The sequence below is a fragment of the Schistocerca serialis genome, chromosome 3, assembly GCF_023864345.2.
Source record: "Schistocerca serialis cubense isolate TAMUIC-IGC-003099 chromosome 3, iqSchSeri2.2, whole genome shotgun sequence".
Taxonomy (NCBI): Eukaryota; Metazoa; Arthropoda; class Insecta; order Orthoptera; family Acrididae; genus Schistocerca; species Schistocerca serialis.
In genome coordinates, this window is record NC_064640.1 from 528,526,532 (window position 1) to 528,549,822 (window position 23,291).

General features: G+C 43.0%; 1 protein-coding gene across 3 annotated transcripts in view; it reads left to right on the forward strand.

The window, feature by feature from the left end:
* The window catches only part of LOC126469533 (uncharacterized MFS-type transporter C09D4.1-like), a 185,211-nt gene that overhangs the window by 20,398 nt on the left and 141,522 nt on the right, over positions 1-23,291 (forward strand). For all 3 annotated transcript variants that reach the window (XM_050096651.1, XM_050096653.1, XM_050096652.1), the window contains exon 2: positions 12,607-12,831. In XM_050096651.1, coding sequence (XP_049952608.1) covers positions 12,607-12,831 — 225 coding nt within the window. The remainder of the gene's footprint in view (positions 1-12,606; positions 12,832-23,291) is intronic.

The following is a 23,291-nucleotide window of genomic DNA, read 5'->3' on the forward strand; positions in this document are numbered from 1 at the left end:
CAGAACAGGGAATCAGCGATCATAAAGCGGTTACGGCATCGATGATTTCAGCCGTAAATAGGAATATTAAAAAGGGTAGGAAGATTTTTCTGTTTAGAAAAAGTGACAAAAAGCAGATTTCAGAGTACCTGTTGGCTCAACACAAAAGTTTTGTCTCAAGTACAGATAGTGTTGAGGATCAGTGGACAAAGTTCAAAACCGTCGTACATAATGCGTTAGATGAGTATGTGCCAAGAAAGATCGTAAGAGATGGGAAAGAGCCACCGTGGTACAACAACCGAGTTAGAAAACTGCTGCGGAAGCAAAGGGAACTTCACAGCAAACATAAACATAGCCAAAGCCTTGCAGACGAACAAAAATTACGCGAAGCGAAATGTAGTGTGAGGAGGGCTATGCGAGAGGCGTTCAATGAATTCGAAAGTAAAGTTCTATGTACTGACATGGCAGAAAATCCTAAGAAATTTTGGTCTTATGTCAAAGCGGTAGGTGGATCAAAACAAAATGTCCAGACACTCTGTGACCAAAATGGTACTGAAACAGAGGATGACAGACTAAAGGCCGAAAAACTAAATGTCTTTTTCCAAAGTTGTTTCACAGAGGAAGACTGCACTGTAGTTCCTTCTCTAGATTGTCGCACAGATGACAAAATGGTAGATATCGAAATAGACGACAGAGGGATAGAGAAACAATTAAAATCGCTCAAAAGAGGAAAGGCCTCTGGACCTGATGGGATACCAGTTCAATTTTACACAGAGTACGCGAAGGAACTTGCCCCCCTTCTTGCAGCGGTGTACCGTAGGTCTCTAGAAGAGCGTAGCGTTCCAAAGGATTGGAAAAGGGCACAGGTCATCCCCGTTTTCAAGAAGGGACGTCGAGCAGATGTGCAGAACTATAGACCTATATCTCTAACGTCGATCAGTTGTAGAATTTTGGAACACGTATTGTGTTCGAGTATAATGACTTTTCTGGAGACTAGAAATCTACTCTGTAGGAATCAGCATGGGTTTCGAAAAAGACGGTCATGTGAATCCCAGCTCGCGCTATTCGTCCACGAGACTCAGAGGGCCATAGACACGGGTTCACAGGTAGATGCCATGTTTCTTGACTTCCGCAAGGCGTTCGATACAGTTCCCCACAGTCGTTTAATGAACAAAGTAAGAGCATATGGACTATCAGACCAATTGTGTGATTGGATTGAGGAGTTCCTAGATAACAGGACGCAACATGTCATTCTCAATGGAGAGAAGTCTTCCGAAGTAAGAGTGATTTCAGGTGTGCCGCAGGGGAGTGTCATAGGACCGTTGCTATTCACAATATACATAAATGACCTTGTGGATGACATCGGAAGTTCACTGAAGCTTTTTGCAGATGATGCTGTGGTGTATCGAGAGGTTGTAACAATGGAAAATTGTACTGAAATGCAGGAGGACCTGCAGCGAATTGACGCATGGTGCAGGGAATGGCAATCGAATCTCAATGTAGACAAGTGTAATGTGCTGCGAATACACCGAAAGATGGATCCTTTATCATTTAGCTACAAAATAGCAGGTCAGCAACTGGAAGCAGTTAATACCATAAATTATCTGGGAGTACGCATTAGGAGTGATTTAAAATGGAATGATCATATAATGTTGATCGTCGGTAAAGCAGATGCCAGACTGAGATTCATTGGAAGAATCCTAAGGAAATGCAATCCGAAAACAAAGGAAGTGGGTTACAGTACACTTGTTCGCCCACTGCTTGAATACTGCTCAGCAGTGTGGGATCCGTACCAGATAGGGTTGATAGGAGATATAGAGAAGATTCAACGGAGAGCAGCGCGCTTCGTTACAGGATCATTTAGTAATCGCGAAAGCGTTACGGAGATGGTAGATAAACTCCAGTGGAAGACTCTGCAGGAGAGACGCTCAGTAGCTCGGTACGGGCTTTTGTCAAAGTTTCGAGAACATACCTTCACCGTAGAGTCAAGCAGTATATCGCTCCCTCCTAAGTATATCTCGCGAAGAGACCATGAGGATAAAATCAGAGAGATTAGAGCCCACACAGAAGCATACCGACAATCCTTCTTTCCACGAACCATACGAGACTGGAATAGAAGGGAGAACCGATAGAGGTACTCAAGGTACCCTCGGCCACACACCGTCAGGTGGCTTGCGGAGTATGGATGTAGATGTAGATGTAGATTTTATGTGGCTTTAATTCTTACTAAAACACTATGCATATGTTTCTAGACAAGACTTATAGAAAATTGTTACACTTTACTTGGATGCGCAGTTACGGAGTGGTTACTGAATCCAGATCTAGACAATACTGACTTGACTTTCAATAGCAGTTGCAGTTATGACTGTTCATACTGGTTCGGTCACAATCGGCCTGTCTTCGTCTCTCACTTGTATGAACTGGATGTGATTTACTTTACAAACATCATCTGCAAATTTACGTGTGTTCGTGTAGGTCACAATCTTCTAGCGACAGCACCGCCATTGTCAGCCCTAACTGCTACCGCCATGCAACAGCGCTGAGTAGCCACTGCCGGAGTCCTGGTTATTCTTCGAGTTTTAGTGTCTCTGTTGATACATATCGATAAAACGAATATCGCAATAGACTGATTTTGGACCGCTCTATCAAATGTGAACGTAAAACCCCGCTTTAATAATCATTTTGTTTGTAATGGGAAACTAACCAACAAACCGTCTACACAGGGCATCTCATTAAACACATGATGAGCAGTAATTGTTTGGTCTGACTCCTGTTATACATTGCAAAAATGAAATTGCAGATATCTACGGACTACCAGAAAAAATGCGCCTGACAACTCTTCGGAGAGACACCCTGTGGCTGTAGGAAATATGCAAGGTGACTTTACTAAATAGGGACAAACGGCACGAAACTATCCCTGAGAGAATAAGAATTAAAAAATTCTGGAATATTTTCTTCAACTTATTTGCTGAAGGAATTTCGGAAAACTGTTTAATAACTCCGCTTTAGTGACGCTGTCACTGGTAACATTACAATTGGTATCGCGCACTGATTGTGTCTTGCCGGTGGACTATTTTTACATACGACAAGAAGCTCTTTTGATTTTCTTTCAGATTTCGAAACAGCGTTTCAGAGTGGAAGCATCTCGCATTGAAGTCTGCTCTAAGTTTCGAGCTTCAATAAAACATCGCCAGTCTTGGATATTTTGTGTTCTTTTAAATTTGGCATGCTTTTTTCGTTGCTTCTGAAAATGTTGAGACCTATTTTGTGTTCTGTGGGGGATCACTACCACCTTTATAAATTTATTTGATATAAACGACTCAGTTGCCTCAGTACAATGGATTTGAATTTAAGCCATGATAACTCATATGGACAAGTGACCGAAAATGTGTTCCAAGGGAGAAACCCCCACTTGTAGGTGGAGATTAAAGGTCTTTTACAGTGCAGGTTTCAGTGACTGAAAGAACACATGAGAACACACCACTAAAGTGGGAATGTTCTGTTCAAATGGTTCAAATGGCTCTGAGCACTATGGGACTTAACTTTGCGAGGTGCCGGGGCAAGCAGTGTATTTAACACTAAATTCTAGAATCTACATATGTAAATGATGCTCTAAGCCCCCCCCCCCCTATTCTAACTCCGACTATTGCTGTTGCACATGGATTAAAAAATATACGCGAACTGACTGTAATCAACCCTGCAAGTGGAGTAGAAAAGAGTTTGGCACCTGCAATAATTAAATTTGATAAATAAGTTGAATAAAGGAAGGTTTCATTAACGTAGTGAGAAATGATGGGTTGCTCTACCGATTAACAGAATGAAAGTTATGTCCAAAATAACATTATGATTTATTAAGACTAAACACAAAATAATAAACAAAAACACATGAAACATTTATAATATATCGAATTGGCTCAAATTGGATACTCAAACAAACGCTGTGAAGGTGAAGTTGTCCCTAAACTAGATTGTGAGGTTTATGACGAAGTGGTATGTGGAGCCAATTCCTTGCCACTCAAATCTTAAGAGAGACACACAGCTAACCCAACATTAATTGCTGCTACTCAAGACAGAACAAAGTTAGAAAAAGACGAACAGGCGCGCTCTGCTGAGCTCTGATTATCACCTAGGAAAATCCCTATCTGCCGGTGCTGCGGACATACATTACCAAACTGTCTTCTTAACTGCCAGAACACGATCTGGCGTACCGGAGGCGATGGCTGGTTGCTTCGACGTCCTCGACCGAAAGGCGTGACTCGACTACCCCTGAGCACCCGTACAGGCCGAACACAGAACATTCCCGCCCCCACGACAGTGTCCGTGGTTAAACGTTCCAATCAGCAACTCTAAAACCGGTGGAAAATTCCACTCCATTGCCGGAGCACTACTATTCCACCAATAGAGATTCTTGGCTCCAATTTCTGCGCTGATTTTGCTACGTCACGGAGCTATGCCCTGAGCAAGCCAATCACAGTTACTATTTTGCAGAAAGCGCGGGAATTTTCCTGCCACAACTGCCTGGGTACACAAGTCATTCCCACAGCTCGCTGGTAGCCCGCCAGAAAGTGTTTTCAATAAGTTTCTGCGAAGTAACGGAACCTCTACCCCAGCCGCTACTTCAGGCCCCTGCTGGCGTGTCTCTTGACAATGTCGACGTCTGGAAAGCATTCACTCGACTCCCTCACACTCGTCGGCTTAACCCTCTCGAGATCCGCAGAGCCCGCCTGTCACCGGACCACCTGGGTGACGAGAGACGTTGCGTGGGAAGTCCGCGTGTGAAGGAATAGCAACTTTTCACCGCATGCAATTAGAGACGAAAATCGTAAGATAGAAATATGAGAGGGGGCTCATGCCACCTCTCAACTTCTGAGGTCATCAGTCCCCTAGAACTTAGAACTACTTAAACCTAACTAACCTAAGGACATCACACACATCCATGCCTGAGGCAGGATTCGAACCAGCGACCGCAGCGGTCTTGCGGTTCCAGACTGTAGCGCCTAGAACCGCTTGGCCACCCCGGCCGGCGAATGTTCTGTCTGCACTAGTGTTTTAGCCTCCTCACTCAAGACGGTTGTGGGCTGGGGCATAATCATGTGGTAATTACATTACCCTTAGTACCACCAAAGATACGTCTTCCAGCAGGGGACGCAGGTCCATCGACAGGAAGTACACACACACCGAAGAGCCACAGAAACTGGTACATTACCCTGTTGCCGGCCGGTGTGGCCGTGCGGTTCTAGGCGCTTCAGTTTGGAACCGCGTGACCGCTAAGGTCGCAGGTTCGAATCCTGCCTCGGGCATGGATGTGTGTGATGTCCTTAGGTTAGTTAGGTTTAAGTAGTTCTAAGTTCTAGGGGACTGATGACCTCAGAAGTTAAGTCCCATAGTGCTCAGAGCCATTTGAACCATTTTAACATCACCCTGTTATCGTGTAGGGCCCCAGCGAGCACGCTGAGTGCCGCAACACAACGTGGCATGGACTCGACTAATGTCTGAAGTAGTGCTGGAGGGAACTGACACCATGAATCCTGCAGGTCGGTCCATAAATCCCTACGTGTACGAGGCGATGGAGATCTCTTCTGAACAGCACGTGGCAAGGCATCCCAGACATGCTCAATAATATTCATATCTGGGGAGTTTGGTGGCCAGCGGATGTGTTTAAACTCAGAAGAGCGTTCCTGGAGCCAGTCTGTAGCAATTTTGGACGTGTTGGATATCACGTTGTCCTGCTGGAATTGACCAAGACCGTCGGAATGCACAGTGGACATGAATGGATGCAGGTGATCAGACAGAATGCTTACGTACGTTTTACCTGTCAGAGTTGTATCTAGGCGTATTAGGGGTCCCATATCACTCAAACTGCACACACTCCACATCATTATAGAGCCTCCACCAGTTTGAACAGTCCCCTGCTGACATGCAGGGTCCAAGGGATTCATGAGGTTGTCTCCATTCCCGTACACGACCATCCGCACGATACAATTTGAAACGAGACTCGTCCGACCTGGCAACATGTTTCCAGTCATCAACATCCAATGTCGGTGTTGACGGGCCCAGGCGAAGCGTAAAGCTTTGTGTCACGCAATCACCAAGGGTACACGAGCGTATCGATGATGTTTCGTTGAATGGTTCGCACGCTGACACTTGTTGATGGCTCAGAATTGAAATCTACAGCAATTCTGTCACGCTGAACGATTCTCTTCAGTCGTCGTTAGTCTCGTTCTTGCAGGATCTTTTTCCGGCCCCGGCGATGTCGGAGACTTGATGTTTTACCAGATTCCTGATATTCACGGTACACTTGTGAAGTGGTCCTAAGTGAAAATCCCCACTTCATCGCTACCTCGGAGATGCTGTGTCCCATCGCTCGTGCGCCGACTATAACACCACGTTCAAACTCACTTAAATCTTGTTAGCCTACCACTGTAGCAGCAGTAAGCGATCTAGCAACTGCGCCAGACACTTATAGGCGTTGCTGACCGCATCGCCGTATTCTGCCTGTTTACTTATCTCTGTATTTGAATGCTCATGCCTATACTAGTTTCTTTGGTGCTCCAGTGTATATCTCACCTGTGGGGCTTTGTGGAAGGATAGTTGGTTCCACGAGGGTGTAGCCAATAATTACCCGAATTAAACAACCTTTTCACAGTCATTAATTTCACCTCTAATTCGAGTTATTACATTCGGTCCTTCTTATGGATTTCTAAAAGAAAGAAATTTCTCGCCAACAAATGCTCAGTGGTTGAATACTGAAACATGCCACGTGGATACTATGCTTTCAAGTATAGTAATAAATATAACCGATGGCGAAATGATAAACACCTCATCATCAAGCTTTGATGTGAGACTTACAGTTTGAAGTGATCAAGTATTTTTAATAAATAATTTCCCTGCCATCGTTTGAGAACAGTTGCTTAGTGGAAAAACGTGCGAATCCAAAATATGTGCTGTTTTAATTTTTTATGCTTGAAGTCAAACGTTCTCCCAAAAAATACTTCAGCAACTTTGTTTCTGTTACGTACATTACTTTCTTTTAGCAGCACAATAGATGAGTCACATTTCAGCTTTCTGCTTTCCTTGAATCGAACCTACATGTGAACACTATTCATTGCGTGGCACGGTGAAGAAGTCTGCTATAAAGAGTCCACGACAAAGAACTGTCGGCAATGAGTCTCAACAATACAGCACGGTGCGCACCAATCTTCACAAGAGGAGTGCTGTAACACGATCTAAACATGTAGATCATGTGTGTATTTCCTTATGTTTCCTTTTATTTGTGCCACGGCAGCCAGCCTTCGACACATACTGAATCACTCACACACATATATGCCCATGATTCACATACCGTCTTTACAATGATTGTATTATTTATTACTGACATCACAATGTGCTCCCATCATTGCGACGAGATGTCACACCAAACACCAATTCAGTATGGAACACATAAGATTAATCCCTCCTGACGTGCGCTACGTACATCGAGTAAGGTAAATGAAAGTGATGACATTCACTCCTCTGAATTTTATTCGTGGACACAAACAAAATACACAAGGCCAGTGATGTCGTCTGGAAGTAGATACATTCTGCTATGAGTGGGGTTGGGTCCCTTGTAAGGGAATAAAACCAAGCGGATAGGGTTCTTGTACCAGGACTTAATGCGGTAACACCCGGGTGGGTGATCGATTACTGCAAAGTATCGTCACAATAAACAAAACGTGGGTGCTCCATGCGTACACCTGAGACTCAGAAATCGCTAATGGCATGCATCTCCTCCCGCTCCCCGCTCCCAACCCCAAATTAGGAGATCAAAACAACATTAGCCCCGAAGAAAGTTAAGGATCCGGTCTTTTGGACACGTTGGATGTAATGCTGGGTGATTTCTTCATCCATGAAGAAACCGAGAATGCTGCTAGTCAGTGTACCATGTTGCACGGTTGTAGAAAGCGATTCGGTGCAAACAACCAGCATTGCTTTCGAAAGTTGTCGTTTTGATGCACAACACACAACCTCATACGGACTCGGTTACGCGTGACATTGTTCAGCGTTACCGATGGACTCTATTAGAACTCTATCCATACAGAACGGATCTCACACCAATCAATTTTCATCACTTCGGACCGTTAAAGAAGCATCTGGTCGTTCACCAATCTAAAAATCGACGCCAGTGTACAGGAGGCCGCTGTTAAGCGCCCCTAAACCTGAACCATGGTTTCTTTTATAACTGTTCCGATAGATTGGCTTACCGATGGAACAAATGCTTGACAACCATGGTGACCACGTGGAAAAGTAATATCTGCTCCTACTAGAGAATTAATAATTTTGTATGTTTTTGAATTTCCTAGATTACCCTTTTCCTGCAGTGGACTTTTATAACCACTCTCGTAAATATAGTATATAAGGTTGCTTAACTTCTGGTAATACAATGGGATGTCAGAAAAACATAGGCAACATTTAGAATGCTGTGCTGGACGACCGACAGGTCATTTTTCAAGAGAAAATATTTGTCCAGAAATCATAATTTGGGTGCTGTGGAGCTTCGAAGTTTGAAAACCATGCGTCAGTCTGTTTTCGTACTGTGCTTGGTAGCTTAGTTATGTATCCTGCTGTCCATCAGTGTACGATGGATACACGGACTGCGCCTAGTAATAGCATTCCTGATATGCGTTGCAGCTTCCCATCGTCATTTGATCTCGTTATAATTGTAAGCTGTACAGAACATAAACAATAAAATTATCGATACGCCGCTTTCACGCGGTAATGATGTTGCATGATAGTATACGGAAAGATATCCCAACGGATATAGACTACTCCGCATCATTCGACGTCCACAGCAAAGAGTATTAGAGAGCGGATAGTGGCGTAAGTAGGTACGTTTTTCCAGAACTCTAGCGTGGATATGCAGCTAAAGTATTTTCTGTGGTTGTTACTTTTGCGTCGTGGCTTCACACAATGTAGGCAGATCATGCTGCGAAATACGGCACTTAGCGTGCGGATACCAAGATCGACGCTAACTCGATAGCCGAAAACACAGTAGGGATTGAACATTGCGACAGCGAGTAATGAAAGCTCGAAACTATATCGATGAACAAAACCAGAATCGTCTTAAACGAAAACATACGATAAAAAAGCTACAAATCAAATTCCAAGGACGGAAAATTGAGGTAACAGGTGTATTGGTGAATTGGTGCAACAAAAGCTTCAAAGACGAGATACAGACTGTTGATTCATCCAACTGGCCTGGTATTTTTCTCCTGCAGCAGGCCAAGGGCCATCCCCATGTGTCGAGTTTTTTGCGACCCTTGAAGTCGCAGCATCTGTAAGCGGAACTATCTGCTACAGAAATAATGTCACCACCTCTCTCCGAAACTGTATGCATACTGCTGAGAAAAGGGATATTAGAATTTTATTTTGTTGCAGATACAGGAGTACTGTGTGGTACTGCGAAATTTATTGTACCAATTATTCTCCGTCCGACCGGAGTGGCCGAGCGGTTCTAGGCGCTTCAGTCTGGAACCGCGCGACCGCTACGGTCGCAGGTTCGAATCCTGCCTCGGGCATGGATGTATGTGATGTCCTTAGGTTAGTTAGGTTTAAGTGGTTCTAAGTTCTAGGGGACTGATGACCTCAGCTTTTAAGTACTATAGTGCTCAGAGCCATTTGAACCATTTGAATTATTCTCCATTTCTGTGCAGTGCTAGAGGTCAGAAATGGATGCCAGCCGTACTTACTCAGTTGAAGTTGAAACGCTCCTTTTGTCTGTGCCACGGAGCATCCGTGGCGCTGCACGAAGTCACATCAAGGTCGCGGACAGAATCCACGCACTCTCGGTGAAAGGCGGAGCGAGGGACGAGTTACGCGACGTACTGATTCATAGATTTGATAGGATTAGCGGACGCGGATGAATTCGCTGCACTGCCATACATGTAAAATAAGCCTCAATAAAGGCCACCAGCCTCGCAATGGCCCGTAGGACAGAATTAGACTTCTCACAACTCCCATGTCAATAATTAAAGCCTTATATCTACCTGCTTTCAGAAATAATCCGAAAGTCGGTCATTGGACTGGTATATCTATCCCGCTAACAGTTAATACACCTACTTCAACTGAATCCTAAGAACATCCGCCGATAATTTCCACTAAGTGAAACACGAATGTAGTTCAACGTCAGTACATTCACTCAGTTTCGACACATCCTCGCACACCACACCATCATCAGCACACAACTGCAGATTGCTGTCCAGTCAGACCAGCAGATCATTTATGTATACAGAAAATAATAGCTGTCCAGTCACACTTACCGGGGGGGCACTCCTGATGATGCCCTCGTCTCTGATGAGCACTCGTCGTCGAGTGCAACATACTGGGTGCTGTAACTTAAGAAGTCTTCGAGCCACAGACATATCTGTGGACCTAGTCCACATGCTCGTACCTTCTTTAACAGCCTGCAACGGGGCAGCGTATCAAACACTTTCCGGAAACCTAGGAATAAGGAACCTGTCTGTTGGCCTTGGCCTTGGCAGTATATCTTGTGAGAAAGGGTCAAGCTGAGTTTCACACAAGGGATGCTTTGTAAAACTGTGCTGATTTGGGGACATAAGTTTCTCGATCTCGAGAAAATTTATCACATTTGAACTGACAACATGTTCAAGAATTTTGCAGCAAATCGATGTTAAGGTATTGTTTGTAAATACACGGGTCCATTCTTTTACCTTTCTTATGTACAGCAGTCACCTGCTCTTTTTTCTAGCTGCTTGGGACTTAGCGTTGGGCGAGATATTCGCGAAAAGTGCAAGCTAATTAAGGGGACGATGCCATAGAGTAATCTTTGTGAAACCGAGCTGGTATTTCATCCGGATCTGCCGACTAATTTGTTTTCAACTGTTTCAGTTGTTTCTTCATGCCAGAGATGCTTAATACTATACGGGAGTTTGTCCGATGGTCAAATGACGGTATGTTTGTACGATTATCATGCGTAAACGATTTATCAAAAGTGAAATTTTAAACTTTTTTTTAAAATATGTAAAAATCAGCCAACCGGTTGCATAGGTTTTCTATATACCTTGACCAGGTTTCGTCACCTCTAAGGGTGAAATGGTTCAAATGGCTCTGAGCACTATGGGACTCAACTTCTGAGGTCATTAGTCCCCTAGAACTTAGAACTAGTTAAACCTAACTAACCTAAGGACATCACACACATCCATGCCCGAGGCAGGATTCGAACCTGCCACCGTAGCGGTCTCGCGGTTCCAGACTGCAGCGCCTATAACCGCACGGCCACTTCGGCCGGCCTCTAAGGGTGACTTCGTCAGAAGGTGAGGTAATTACATGAAGAACATATCGTCAAAGATGTAGTGATTTAAGAGCTGAGTTGCTCAAGTCATACAGTAAAATATAACACATAGTAGTCTTCAAAAGGTCAAACATTAAAACATAAGTAACACCGGTGTGGTGTTAAACTTCGGCTTTCCTTTTGCTACCTTCAACTGCCACCCGAGGCGGGTCAACGAGTGACTGGGTCGAAGCCTTAGACCCGCTTAGCGATTTTACATAGGACCAGAATTATTTTCTCGTGTTATCAGCCAGACTTTTTGCTAAGATGTGGTGGTGGCAGTTGTATGTTTCTCGCATAGATCTTTTCACAGGTGCACGAATCTCTGCGCTTTCTCTTTTGAACTGAGAGTACAACAGCCTCTGTCTCCTCAGCATTTTCCGAATTTCGTTGTTAACCCATGGTTGGTCTTTTCCGCCCTTAATCCACTTACCAGGCACGTAGTTCGCGAGAGCACGATTTACAGTCTGTTTAAACTTTGTCCATAATTTCCCTACGTCCCTGTTACTGGAGTTAAGTGATATCAGTTCATTGTTTAAGCGAGATGCTAACAACTGGTTATCTACTCTTGCTAGCAGAAATACTCTCCTAGCCTCCTTGACTGACTTATTAACATTCGTAACCGTAGTCGGTATGATATCATGATCACTAATCCCCATCACTGCACTGACGCCGTCGATAACGTCCAGCCTGTGTAGCTACAAGATTTAAGATATTTTCATTGGGCATGAGCTGCCGAACTAGCTGCTCATGGCAGTTTTCTGAAGACGTGTTCAAAAGTATTTCGCAAGACTGGCTGTCTGTACCCCACGCAAGGAGTCCATAGACGTCCCTGTCTAAATTAAAGTCGCCTCCGACTATTACTGCATGATCTGGGTATCTACAAGCTTCCGACAGTATGCTTCATTTTGAATGACTCTATAACTGTCGCGGTGGAATAGGGTGGCTGCTAAAAACATCCAACAATTAAGTTAGTTTTATCTAGGCCTGTTATACGTGACCTGATAACTTCACTGTAACACTCAACTTCTACGTCAATAGGGACAATATTTTTGTTAACTGTATTGAACACTGCCACTCCTATGGTGGCTAATCTGCCTTTCCGATATACGTTTCATGACTCGCTAGATATCTCAGAACTTTCTAATTCGAGTTACAGCCAGCTCTCGGTATCAAGAATATTTTGAGCCGAGATCTTTTCTGGAGGGCTGTGAATTCGGGAAGAGGGCATTAGCGTGATGTGTCCTATTTTTTGTCTGGTGTACTGATTATGTTGCAATAGCGATAAGAGCTGCTTGCAGGGTCTGCGGCTGTCCATTCTGCTGGGTGCTGCTCTGAACGCTGCGGCGACGTGGCTGAAGGTGTTGGCCGTGGCGCCCGGCCGCTTCTGGCTGCTGCTGGTGGCGCAGTCGATCGCCGCTGTCGCGCAGGTCTTCGTGCTCACCGTGCCACCCACCGTCGCCTTCCTTTGGTTCGGCGCCAACGAGGTGTCCACTGCCTGTGCGCTCGGCGTCTTCGGCAATCAGGTGCGTCCAGGACATCTCATACAATTTGTTGTCTTTATGAGCTTACTAGTCTTTTACGCATTGCTTCGCCCACGTACCCATGTGGCACATATATTGCACACATCCTCTCCTCTTCCTCACTCTATCCATATCCTCCTCCCCCTCTCTCTGTACATCTCCTCCTCCCCTTCTCTCTGTACATCTCCTCCCCCTTTCTCTCTGTACATCTCTGCCTCGTCATCTCTCTGTCCATCCCCTCATACCCCCTCTTCCTTTTCCATCTCCTCCTCCTCTCGCTCTCTGCCCATCTCCTCTTCCAATCCCCCACGGTCCATCTCCTCCTCCAAGCTCTCTCTGTCCATTTCTTCCCTCTTCCTTTTCCATCTGCTCAATACCTCTCTCTGTATACCAATTCGTTCCTACACCTCCCCCTTTCTCTGCACACTTCCTTCTTCCTCTCTCTCTGTCCATCCCCTCCTACTTCCGTCTCTTGGTCTATCACCTACTCCCTCTTTCCCTATCCACTTCATTCTCCCTCTTCTCACTATCCATCTCCTTCTCCCCTTCTTTCTGCTCAGCTGTGCCCATCGGTACATAGCGTCCCTGGAACGCTTTCCGATGCAATGTGCACAACATGCCTGTCTTATAGGGCAGCCTAGATGTCAGTTATTAGTAAATCTATTTTTCCCCACACCAACCCGTATGGGAGGTAGGTTGTTCTTCCAACCACTGCACTTCTTCCCAGAATGTAAGTTGTATGTTTACCAAATTTGGTTGAAACTGCTCCGTCATTCTGGGAGGAGACATGGAAAACACACACACAAACACACACACACACACACACACACACACACACACACACATATGTAAATCCACTTTGATGTATGTATATAATTATGCAGATGCACTCATGCCTGGATCAGATTAAAAACAGTGACTGACACTCTGGAATAGCAGAGCCTAGAAAGAAGCAACATAGTCAGTTCGCTGATACCAATACATGCAGTATGGCTGAGGCATCAGCAACTGCATGGTTGCATTCTTATCCAATCACACACTCCCTGTTAGTGTGTTTGCTTTTTTTTTATAATAATAACGTCACTATTACTTTCCTGTGCTCGAATTTTGCAATATCATGACAATTAGGCTGTAGCTGCCATCTGCAACAAACTGTGATAACCCTCACCTATGATAGCAGAGCTGTATAAGAACTGAACATGAAGGTGTGACTAAGGAAATAGGCCATGTTGTTTCCAAAGAAACTATCATGGAACTTACCTGAAGCTATTTTGGGGAACCATGGGAAACATAAATGTGGATGGTTGAATGGGGATCTGAACAGCTGCTGAAACTTGGAATATGAGAAACTTCCTGCCAGGTTAAAACTATGTGACCAACAGGACTTTTAATATCTGTTGTGACTTGGCAAGACAGCCAAGCCACTATGAGATAGCCGAAAGGCACGCGTTTAAGCTCACGCAGGCTGGCGTGAGGTCTGGAACAGTTAAAGGAGTTGAGTCTAGTAAAAAAAGTACGTAGCTTCTGGAATACTTAACCTAAATCCATAATTGGTGAACATCGGTCTGACGGTACATGCATCACAAGATAAATAGCAAATGATAATGGCGCCTTGCTAGGTCGTAGCAAATGACGTAGCTGAAGGCTATGCTAACTATTGTCTCGGCAAATGAGAACGTAATTTGTCAGTGAACCATCGCTAGCAAAGTCGGCTGTACAACTGGGGCGAGTGCTAGGAAGTCTCTCTAGACCTGCCGTGTGGCGGCGCTCGGTCTGCAATTACTGATAGTGGCGACACGCGGGTCCGACGTATACTAACGGACCGCGGCCGATTTAAATGCTACCACCTAGCAAGTGTGGTGTCTGGCGGTGACACCACAATATCTAACTCCCCTCCTTTTTCTTTACAAAATTGTGCTTGGTTGACTATAGCAGTAGCTAAATAAATAAGTAGTAACTGTTGCTAAGTATCTGCATAAATGTAATTTTGTTTGGAATTTTGGTTGTCTGCATGGAAAACACTCAGAATGTAAGCAAAATTTATTATTAGCTTAATTTAAGACCACTTTAGGAATACAAGTCCTAATGGCTGTAATTGACCTATAAATCCTATCTGATGTTGAGACTGCGGGGTTTTGTAGCACTAATAGAGTGAACACTGACCAGTTAAGGCTCAAATAGAAATTTTAAAAACACAATGCACCTTTCAAGTACTATAACATGATGAGCAAATGTGTAACTACCCCTGCTTCATAGTGGCTTTTATCATATGTCATTCACGTGTCCGCTGGTTAGCGAAATTCTAACACACTCGCTAAACATGACAACATAGTCCGCGAGTATACCCATGATCTACAAATATACGAGGAAATGTCTTAGCACATACCATAAATATGAGTTTGACACAAGAAAACACTTCCCTCTTCAGAATCTGCTCATTTAGATACTAAATTACTCATGATTTACAGTTAGTATGTAATAACAATTGTGTAAAAATATCTAATGGGAACCTTTGTAGTATAATTACTAATCAGCAGCATTATCCGTAAACTCGAAGTTGACCACAGACATTACACATGTTCTTTATATACTGATAGGTTCTGCATACTCATTTACTCGCACACTCTTCACACAGTAACTGGAAGTGAGTGTTAAAAGCATCCGTAGATGCAGCAAAGTACATCCAACTCTCTTCCTCCTTCATTTCTTTAGTTACCTTACCACAGCTTTTCTTCCTTCCACTCTGTTTAAATTAGAACGATTTAAAGTATTCTGGTAAGCTGAAAATAACTTGAGTTTATGTATGACTGGTAAACTATTGACTTTTGAGCCTCAGTATAAGTATTTATTACTTTTGCATTTGACCAACACTAGAGAGGGAGATTACAAAGTTATATATACAAACAGAAGTAACAAAAAACGAGTACCTTTTGCAACTTAATTCACATTTTTTGATTCTTTCTTTTATGAATTAATGTACCACACATACCGCTGAATCTCCAAAAATGGAAACGGTCTTTAGTCAGTTAATCCTTGGAAAATGGTTATAGTGACAACTTTGCTTTGTCGGAGTCTTTTTTATCAAATTATGACCATTTTTTTTGACCAAACAATAACTTCAGATTCGCATTTAGTTACTTGTTGGACACTCACGATAAGTTGGAAATCTATTTATTGTATAACCTCTGTTTTTTAGGTCAGTCACACACCACAGAACTCCAATGTTTTTTCGAAGTTATTGATGATACCTACATTCATTAGTAAAATTGTGCACTGGACGCTTTCCCAACCCACTTTTATAAACCAAACACGCATTAAATAACTTTATCTCTCTCATTGCAAAAACAGTTTATAAAACAAAATTACAATGTTAACATTTGTAGAACTTTGTAATCACTTTTGAATACATTATATAAAAGTCATCTCTGGAAGCTGATAAATTAACCCTTTCAGATATGAATTGTGTTTGGAGGAAGGAAAATTTTATTTATGCTGTAATGCTCTTAGGTGATTTTTTTATGATTTTTGGTGCTTGATTTATATAAAAGTATGAACCCATTTTCAAAAAATGCTTTGTACACTTGGCTTGTTTCATGGGTTAAAATAACTATTTTGAAATATTCACTGTTGTAATAAACAAACTGATGCTTCAATAATTACCATAAATATAACAATAATAATAGTATTTATTTATACAGTGGAATGTAACTAACCAACCACTTCCGTGTATTCTGGCGGTCATGCGCACTGCTACACTGACTCGTTGATATTTTATAGTGAAGCCCAACAGTCAGCAGCACTTGTACATCACAAAAAGACTGAACATTCACAAATGTGTACATGACGTTCCCACTGGGGAAAAATATTTTTGTTCCAACTAAGAGACAGTAAAATTTAATGTATACAATTATAACCAATGGGTCTGAAAGGGTTAATACAGGGTGATTCACGAAGATATGCAAATATTTTAATATGTTATTCTACAAGTAAAACTAAAGAAAACAGCTCGTATAAACATCGGTCCGCAAATGTTTAGTTACGGAGATACGGCTAATAAAAGAGTCTGCCTCGAATTTAGCAACTCCGCTAATACGAAGCCATCGAAAAACTGTACGAGGTTAAAGTAAAGCACGAATTCCATTTTTTTTTTTTTTTTGTTATTGATCTGGTGAAAGTAATAAAACGTGTCCCAGACCTGTATCTACAGTAGTTTTCCAGAACATCCACAGAAGTAAAGACGTAATTTCATAATTTTTTTATTTATTAGCTACTTGGCCCAATTTGTTTTTTAAGTTCCAGGCAATTGCACAAAGTTTTTAGCAAAAGTTGTAGATAATTTAATTTTGGAAAAATGATGGTAATAACGTTAACTGAAGCTGTATGAATATGCCAGTCTGCTTTTATTAATACCATAGTACATGTGAATTCATGTTAAACCGGAAAAAACAAAGCTCATTGTTAGAGAAGTTGCACAGTGTACATACAGTTTCACAATACATTCACAATAAATGTTCCAAAATGTCTTCACCGAGTTCATTGCATTTAGCTGCACGTGTATGAACAGATTTTGTTGCACGTTTCAGTTTCACAGCGTTGTTCTTAATTTCGTTTCACTTAAATACACTTTTGTTATTATGTCCTTTCACTGAACAATACAGAAAACTAACTCGTTTCAAGGTTAGGAAACGACTGAAATAACTTACTAATGGTTGCCAATAAACGTTTCTACATTCGTAATGGAAAGTAAACAAATGTACTTGAATAACAATCTTTGCTCCTCTGGATGTTCTGGAAACTACAGCATATACACGTCTGGGACATGTTTTATTAGATTCACGAGACTAACAACAACAAAATAAGTGAAAATCGTCCTTTATTTTAACCTCGTACGGTTTTGCCATGGTTTCATATTAGCGAAGTTGCTGAATTTCAGGCAAAATCTTTTATTACCCATAACTCCGTAACTTGCCATTTGTGGACCTATGTTTATATGAGCTTTTTTCTGTAGTTTTACTTGCAGAATAACATATTAAAATATTTGCGTATCTCCGTGAATCACCCTGCATGTTGGTAGCGACGACTGATGGTTCCCATTGGCGGGTGCTAGCGTCACTTAGCTACATTGTTATTTTAGGTAAACCACAGATGGCTCTGCATATGCTATTACTTGTTCCTTTATTTATAAGTTGAAAATGGTTCAAATGGCTCTGAGCACTATGGGACTTAACATCTGAGGTCACCAGTCCCCTAGAAGTTAGAGCTACTTAATCCTAACTAACCTAAGGACATCACACACATCCATGCCCGAAGCAGGATTCGAACCTGCGACCGTAGCGGTAGCGCGGCTCCAGACTGAAGCGCCTAGAACCGCTCGGCCACAGCGGCCAGCTCATTTATAAGTCAATTTCTCAGTATATTGTAGGTTCCAACCTGGAACCTGACTTTACTTCTGCTGTGTTCTTACCGACGGAGATACCCAGGTACGACATTCGACCTTTCCTCTTCCCTGACGTGTAAAAACTAAGAGGGAAGTAGTGACAGAGTCGGCTATGACGGCAGGTGGTGGGTTGTGTCTGGATAGCTCAAGAAGTAAGAGTATTGCTAGCGAAAGGCAAAGTTCTGTGTTTGATTCCCGATCAGGCACCAAAATCTGATGCCATGTAGATCCACAACTCCACACATTCCGCTGAAAAATGAAAGCTTCGTAATGGAAATAGCCGCCATCCTTTCATCCAGGAGTGCTACTCCAGAGGCGACTGGCGGAAAGTTCCCTTGAACATTGGATTATAGGAGAGAGGTACGGACAGAACGGAAGGTGTGAGTCTGGTCGTATATCGTGTATGAATAGGTCAGTCTTCAAGAAAATTGCCCGTGAAAACCAAGGATCTGGACTGGATTCCCAGTCTGCCACAATATCTCAAGAAGTTTCCAAAGAGCGCACACTTCGTTGTAGAGTGAAAGACTCATTCTTAAGCTGTACAAGATCTAGCAGGATGGTGGCTAAATAACTGTACGTAGTGTCTTAGGCGTACTGTGCACAATTCGGGTCTGAAGATCTTGCCGATGAGTCCATACTGTAGGTGCCTGCAAGGAATTCATTTATCAGAGCAACTTTGTGCTCATGGGCAATATCGCCGTGAATAAAAATTCTGGACTAACGGCATCTCTGGAAAGTGGTAGGTCTGACTGCAGTATCTTTCAACATACGTCACACATTACACTATACAAGTTGTCTGAGCTGTTATTTTACTAAATTTTGATAGTGATCATGTTACTAGTACTTAGATTAGGTAACTGAACTCAAAGGTATATTTTCTCCCCCGAAACACGCTATAGTTAGCGCCAAAACAAAGAGGATGATAAATAAATTCCATTAGGTCACACAAAGCTGTAAATACAAGTTGTAGCAAGGTAAAATTACGGTTGATTGTGCAATTCGAACATACTTTTTAGTGAGTAAGGCAACTGCAATAACTGAACCCCAAATTTCAGTGACTAATGAACTGTCTACATTAACTATTTGATGAGAAAGCTATTGAACCAACTGTTATGTGGAATATTGATTATGTACTTCTCTGTGAAACGCTAATTAACCAGTAAATCATTCTTCACATTAACAGTTACGAAAATATTCTGTATCGTTCTGAGCAAAGAAACATCAAGGAAATTAATCTTCAGCCCTACTTTTTTCGCATAGATGTCCCATAAACACATGTACACATAAATGTACGTACACTTGACACGCTTTGCAAACAATGAACCGCTAAACATAAATTAATCATTTATATTGACTGTTTATTGGAAAATACCGTCAGAATAAAGTAACTTTTAGGTTCTCAAGAAATTATAATTTTATTACAACGTTACGCAACGGTAAAATTTGGAGTCGTTTTTAACTAGACGAAATAGTTAAATATTTTTAAGCAAAAATGAGTGAATCACCCATAAATGGAGGACGAAGTGAAATGAAGCTTCACGGATTGAGAGGGTATGTGATACTACTGCTGTGATTACAAAATCGAGTAAAAATTACAAATACCTTGTCAGTATGACGTTGCACCCTCTATGGCCTGGATGTACGCAACGATTCGTTTGGGCGGCGGGTGGGTGAGTGGACTGCTGTTGCCTGTTGTGGGGTTGTGAACCATTGAGGTCTACGGCGGGGACGAAGCCTCTCTGTCGTTGGAGAATGGCCACATCACTTTGATGAAGGTTCGACAAACTTTTAGCACCACAACAGGAGGTGGGCAAGAGCTGGGGTATGGAGTATTTTTAATATTCTGGAAGACGAACGGCGAGTTGTAAGAGCCACAAAAAAGTTCCAGTTCTGACCCAGTTAAAAACCTGCGTAACACCGTTTTAAAAATCATTTTCTTGAAAGAAAAAACACCTAGCTGCCTATGTTTTTTGTTTTTTCCTTTCCCTGAGAGCTTGGGGGGGGGGGGGGGGTGGAGAGGGGGATTTGGCACCCTAGCCCTCCCCTTGTCCCCGGGTATGAGCGGGCGCCCTTGCTCTGGCCATCGACAATGCGATTACGCAGCAGTATAGCGTGGGAGGCAGATCTAATGATCGAAAGGTCAAGGGAACATGTCGACACTCTGTACAACATGCTGGATTACAGCAGTGGTATGTGGGAGAGCATTATCCTGTTGAAAAAGGCCCTCTGGAATGCTGTTCATGAATCACAGCACAACAGGTCGAATGACCAGACTGACGGACAAATTTGTAATCAGGGTGCGTGAGATAACTACGAGAGTTGTCCTGCTGTTATATGAAATCTCAGTCCAGACCGTAACTCCAAGAATAGGTGCAGTGCGTCTAGCACGCAGACACATTGGTGCAGGCCCTCAACTGGCCTTCTTCTAAATAGCTTTCAGCTTTCAACAAAAAACACAACAGACCTCCACCATGTGCTCCAACGACCTCTTGCTAGAAACCACACTGAAGTCGCAAATGACGGTGGTTTGGGGTCATTGGAATGAACGCTACAGGGCGTCTGTCTCGGAGCTGTTCTTGAAGTAACCGATTTGTAACAGTTCCTTGCGTCATTGTGGTGCAACTGCTGCTCAAATGGCTGCTGCAGATGCAGTACAATGTGACAGAGCCATACGCCGAACACAATGGCCCTCCCTCTCGGTAGTGCCACGTGGCCGTCCGGAGGCTACTCTTCTTGCCACCTTCCAGTGACCGCCGCTGCCAGCAATAATGCACAGTGGCTACATTCCTGCCGAGTCTTTCCGCAGTATCGTAGAAGGAACTTCCAGCTTCTCATAGCCCTATTACATGATCCCATGCAGACTCAATGAGGTGCTAATAACGGCATTCTTGACTAACGCCAACTCCCCTTTCCAATCTCAAAGGTAACTAACGCTCACGACCGTTACAGCATGTATTGAAAGCAAACCTGATTTGCATCCTCATAGTGGCACTACTGGCGCCACTCTTATAAGACTGGCGCGAAATTTCAGATGTAGGAACACACCTATTAACTATCGTTTGAGTCGCACAACTGCCTCTTGGTATTCCGATTTTCTTTTCCTTGAGTGTAGTATGACATGCAACATCGTGACGGAGCACCCACTACCACGCAACATGGTACAAAGTACCGTCTGCCATGCAACAGTGGTACAAAGCACTCTCGGCCACATAACACTGGTATGGAGTACCCTCATCCACGTAACATTGGTACCAAGCACTGCACGAGCAACTGCAATGCCAAAGAGTTGTGCCATTCACCGCTAGATGTCAATGGCATCACTTTCACAATGGTGGGAGACTAATACATGGTAGTTTAACCAATTTGCACGAAATATTTATAAATCCCCCCCCCCCCCCTCCTCATGAACCGTGGACCTTCCCGTTGGTGGGGAGGCTTGCGTGCCTCAGCGATACAGACAGCCGTACCGTAGGTGCAACCACAACGGAGGGGTATCTGTTGGGGGGCCAGACAAACGTGTGGTTCCTGAAGAGGGGCAGCAACCTTTTCAATAGTTGCAGGGGCAACAGTCTGGATGATTGACTGATGTGGCTTTGCAACGTCAACCAAAACGGCCTTGCTGTGCTGGTAAGGAAATGGATAGATTAAATTAGATATAGTGGGAATTAGTGAAGTTCCATGGCAGGAGGAACAAGACTTCAGGTCAGGTGAATACAGGGCTATAAATACAAAATCAAATAGGGATAATGCAGGAGTAGGTTTAATAATGAATAAAAAAATAGGAGCGCGGGTAAGCTGCTACGAACAGCTTAGCGAACGCATTATTGTAGCCAAGATAGACACGAAGGCCATGCCTACCACGATAGTACAAGTATATATGCCAACTAGCTCCCCCCATGACGAAGAGATCGAAGAAATGTATGATGAGATAAAACAAATTATTCACATAGTGAAGGGAGACGAAAATTTAATAGTCATTGGGGACTAGAATTTGATAATAGGAAAAGGAATGGGAGGAAAAAGTAGTAGGTGAATATGGAATGGGGGTAAGAAATGAAAGAGGAAGCCGCCTGGTAGAATTTTGCGCAGAGCGTAACTTAATCACAGCTAACACTAGGTTTAAGAATCATGAAAGAAGGTTGTATACGTGGAAGAGGCCTGGAGACACTGGAAGGTTTCAGATAGATTACATACTGATAAGACAGAGATTTAGGAAACAGGTTTTAAATTGTAAGACATTTCCAGGGGCCGATGTCGACCCTGACCACAATCTATTGGTTATGAACTGTAGACTAAAGTGAAAAAACTACAAAAAGGTAGGAATTTAAGGATATGGGATCTGGATAAACTGAAAGAACCAGAGGCCGTAGAGAGTTTCAGAGAGAGCATTAGGGAACGATTGACAAGAACGAGGGAAAGAAATACAGTAGAATTAGAGTGGGTAGCTTTGAGAGAAGAAATAGTGAAGGCAGCAAAGGATAAAGTAGGAAAAAAGACGAGGGCTAGTTGAAATCCTTGGGTAACAGAAAAGATAGTGAATTTAACTGATGAAAGGAGAAAATATAAAAATGTAGTAAATGAATCAGGCAAAAAGTAATAGAATTATCTCAAAACTGAGGTCGACAGGAACTGCAAAACGGCTAAGCAGGGATTGTTGGAGAATAAACGTAAGGATGTAGAGGCTTATCTCACTAGGGGTAAGATAGATACCGCCTACAGGAAAATTAAAGAGACGTTTGGAGAAAAGAGAAACACTTGTATGAATATCAAGAGCTCACATGGAAAACCAGTTCTAAGCAAAGAAGCGAAAGCAGAAAGATGGAAGGAGTATATAGATGTCTATACAAGGGCGATGTACTTGAGGGCAGTATCATAGAGATGGAAGAGGATGTAGATGAAGATGAAATGGGAGATATGATACTGCGTGAGGAGCTTTACAGAGCACTGAGAGATCTAAGTAGAAACAAGGCCCCAGGTGTAGACAACATTCCATTAGAACTACTGATAGCCTTGGGAGAGCCAGCCA